Source organism: Pteropus vampyrus, unplaced genomic scaffold, assembly GCF_000151845.1.
Source record: "Pteropus vampyrus isolate Shadow unplaced genomic scaffold, Pvam_2.0 Scaffold251, whole genome shotgun sequence".
Lineage (NCBI taxonomy): Eukaryota > Metazoa > Chordata > Mammalia > Chiroptera > Pteropodidae > Pteropus > Pteropus vampyrus.
Window position 1 is genome coordinate 575989 of NW_011889032.1, and position 3554 is coordinate 579542.

At 45.4% G+C, this 3554-nt stretch overlaps 1 protein-coding gene across 4 annotated transcripts in view; it reads left to right on the forward strand.

Moving 5' to 3' along the window:
* HPS4 (HPS4, biogenesis of lysosomal organelles complex 3 subunit 2) overlaps positions 1-1364 on the forward strand; it is a 32780-nt gene extending 31416 nt beyond the window's left edge. For all 4 annotated transcript variants that reach the window (XM_023520180.1, XM_023520181.1, XM_023520179.1 and 1 more), the window contains exon 14: positions 69-1364. In XM_023520180.1, coding sequence (XP_023375948.1) covers positions 69-240 — 172 coding nt within the window. In that variant the 3' untranslated portion in view covers positions 241-1364. The remainder of the gene's footprint in view (positions 1-68) is intronic.
* Positions 1365-3554: the final 2190 nt, after the last annotated feature.

Here is a 3554-nt window from a genome sequence, read left to right on the forward strand (position 1 = left end):
ACGTCTCTTTGTGGTCTGAGATTTGCACAGGCAGCGTCGGACTGTTGTCTTCTCTCTTCCTCCCACAGAAATGCCTCCACAGCTGTGTACGCCTGTTGCAACCCTGTCCAGGAAACCTATTTCCAGCAGCTGACATCGGCCACGCGGAGCTCTGGCTTCCCAAGTCCCCAGGACAGTGCCTTCAGCCTCCCAGGCAAAGCCAAGCAGAAGCTGCTGAAGCACGGGGTGAACTTACTTTGAACTGGGCTGCAGTGGGAAGGTCATCAGCCCTGGAGACGACTATCAAATCGAACACCAGCAAAGGAAGCTCTGTCATTTTTAAATGAGAAAAGCCCCTCTATTTTATTTTCCTGGGAATATTCTCTTTTTCAGGAATGTAATGGTGTTTGAGTGTTTGGTGCACCATTTGCGGATTGGGGTGTGAGGGGCAGTTCTTCAGGTCCACAGACCTAGAGTGTGTAATAAAGACTTGTGACACGGGCAGCGTTGGGGCAGGACGGCACTCTGGCTCCTTCTACCGAAGGGGTACGAGGCCAGTTAGTTTCCTGAGGCACCTGACATCTCCAGCTGCTGTCGCATCTTAGCCTTACCTTGTACCACACAAATTCATGGTGGCATTTTTTGTAGAACCTAATTATCTCTAGTCTAGTGTTTGTGCAGCCCTGTGTCCAGGAGGAGGTATGGGGTGTGACTGCACAGTGAGGAGATGGGCTTGTTAGCCAGCAGACTGGAACACCCACTCTCAGGTGGTTGTTGGAGTGGGTCTCCCGGGTGGGCTGGATACTTAATGCTGGGAACAGTCAGGGAGGCTGGAACCACCTTGTTGGGATTCTGGAACTGGATTCAACACTAGGAGCCTATTCTTTGAAATTCTTGCAGTGGGAGCAAATCTTGATAACATGGAAAGGAGTTGAGAGTTTAGTGATCACCAAAAGCCCTGGAGCATTGGGTGGTAACAGGCCAGGCTGTGTGCCCTTGGTTAGAACTGGGCTGCGCAGCTGGTTTCTCTTGAGCGTGTCCCCAAATGGAAATTTCCAAAATGTTTTGGGGCAAAGGCAGAACTATGTTTTTCAGCAGTAGCTGTGTGCAAGGGAACCACATTCCTTTGTGTGTTTCTGAGCTGGTGTAGTTATACCAGTTCTATTACATTACAGTCAGACATGTCACGATAATACGGTACGGACCACAGAATGAAAATATTTACCAAAATCTTAACTGAACGTTTTGCTGCAAGTACTGAGATTTCATTTGAATACCACAATGTTAATAATTCAATGTCAGTGAACAAATATGTTTATGACATGGTCTTTTTCTTGAAAAAAGTTTCCAAGGACTAAAATAAAATAGCCAAAAATGCTACTGAATTCTGAGTAATTAGTGACATCTCTAGTGACAAAGTTAAGGTAGGGGTTGAGATATTTTATATAAAGACATGTATGTGTATACATATTTTGCATGAACACGTATCTCTTTTCTTACCTGATCCAGTGAGGCCAGGTGAGGAAGAGCGTACTTCACAATGGTCTCTGTGAAGGTGACAGTTTGCAGCCACTGCTCCAAGGAGCACCAGCTTCAGCATGGCTGGCCCAGCACACCAGGCCCATCACCCTTTCTTTTCACCCTCCTGCCACTGGCTGGCCTAGGAGAGTGATCTTCCCAGATGGAGGAGGATTGTACCTCACGCTAGGATAAATGTATATTTTCCTACTTCTCTGCTAAATTCTCTAAGAAAAAATTCATTACAAGTCTCCATGCCAACCTCTCAAAGAACCTTCATGACTGACCAACACAACACATTCCTTTGCTCTTGTGGAGTATTTTTGAGCAGCCAAATTTTGCTCACCGGTGCTCCAGAATTGCAAGGTCCCCAGAGTCTTGAGCTCAGTGAAATTACACCCTGTTACGTGTTGAAACAAGGACAGCGTTTGGAGCATAGAACCCATTTTCATTCACCCACCAGTAGCTCAGCTAACTGGCTTTGCTCAAGGACCCTTCCCACACCAGCTCCATTTCACAAGAAGATTGCTTGGCTGTCGCTGGGCCTTTGAGATGTCAGGTCATTGGTAGATCTTAATCTTGTTTGTTTTGCTTTCAGAAACCTCTCTTCTCATCTCATTTCTCAGGGCTGCCTTTGAGTCTAATAACACTTTTAATACAAAATGCTTTTGTTTCTGAGAATCAGTGCTCCAGGCGCCAGGTGCTTCCCTTTGAATCTTAACAATCAAATGAAGAGCTTATGATTAGCACAGCAGGATGAAGACCCACCCACATGTGATAGTCACTTTAAAATAGGTCCACAAATTCTTTCCCACAAATTATGGACCTAATTCCCCTCCCTTGAGTGTAGGCTCTACTTAGTGACACGTTTCTAATGAATTGAATATGGTGAAAATGACTGACTTCTGAAAGTAGGTTAGAAAACACGTTACAGCTTCCATCTCTTTGTTCACCTGTTACGGGGGAAGCCGACGTTCAAGCAGCCCTTGTGGCGAGGTCTGCTTACCTCCATGTGAGTGAACCTTCTTAGAAGCAGATTCTGTAGGCCCAGTCAAGCCTTTAGATGACTGTAGCCTTATGAAAATTAAGCTAGAATCATCAAGCTAAGCCACTTCGAATTCCTAGCCCTCAGAGAGTGTGAGATAATAAATGTATTTAAGCTACGCTTTTGGGGTAATTTGTTACACAGAAATAGATGATACACTTGCATGCTATTATTACCGTTGGAGCGATCAGAGTTCTGGTAACATACACTTCTTAAGTCCTTTTCACTGCCAAAGTAATGAATTTCAACTCAGGGAATATGAGAAATATTTGTTTATTAAAAGCACATTATGGGGTAGAAGATGGGTCAAGCCTGAAACTGGCTAACCACGTGGAAACAAGGTTACGTACCCCTGGTGGGGGTGTACAGTTTACAGCCAGGGAAGATAGAGAGCTGTAACCCTGGGGGAGGGAGAGGTCTGCATTATATTTGGGGCCGTGATGGATGATTACAAAGGAGTTCTTAGGTGATTGGCATTTTGATTGACACTTGGCTGCTATATAATTCTTTGCCTAGTGCTGCTATATAATTCTTTGCCTAGTGCGCATGTGTGTACTCAGAATTCCGTCTGTTACAATTAGATTCATGAACTTCCAGGCATAAACATAGTATTATAATGAAGCTTAAATTGTAGGCAAATTAGGGTAGTACCTTCTGTGCAGGCGTCTGTAGCTGGATTAGGCCAGCTAAGACTATGACTCTCCTTTGTCTCTGGGGCTGCAGGAGGAATTCTCTAACTGCCAATAGGGTATTCTTTGGGCGTTTTCTAGGCTGGGCCCCTATTCCTTTGTTCCCCCTGTCGCTCATGTCTGACTAGCTACCTAACACTATATACTGTCCCCAAACTAGGTTCCTTACAGGTTTGGCATAGGGACCCTTTGGCCAAATGCTAGACAAAGCATCGGTCTTGGATCCCAGCTACCTCCTTTCCCACCTTGGAGAACTGGGCTGGCCAACTAAGGAAGATGTTGTGAGCACCTCTCACCTACCTGTGAGTTCCAGAGCCTGATGT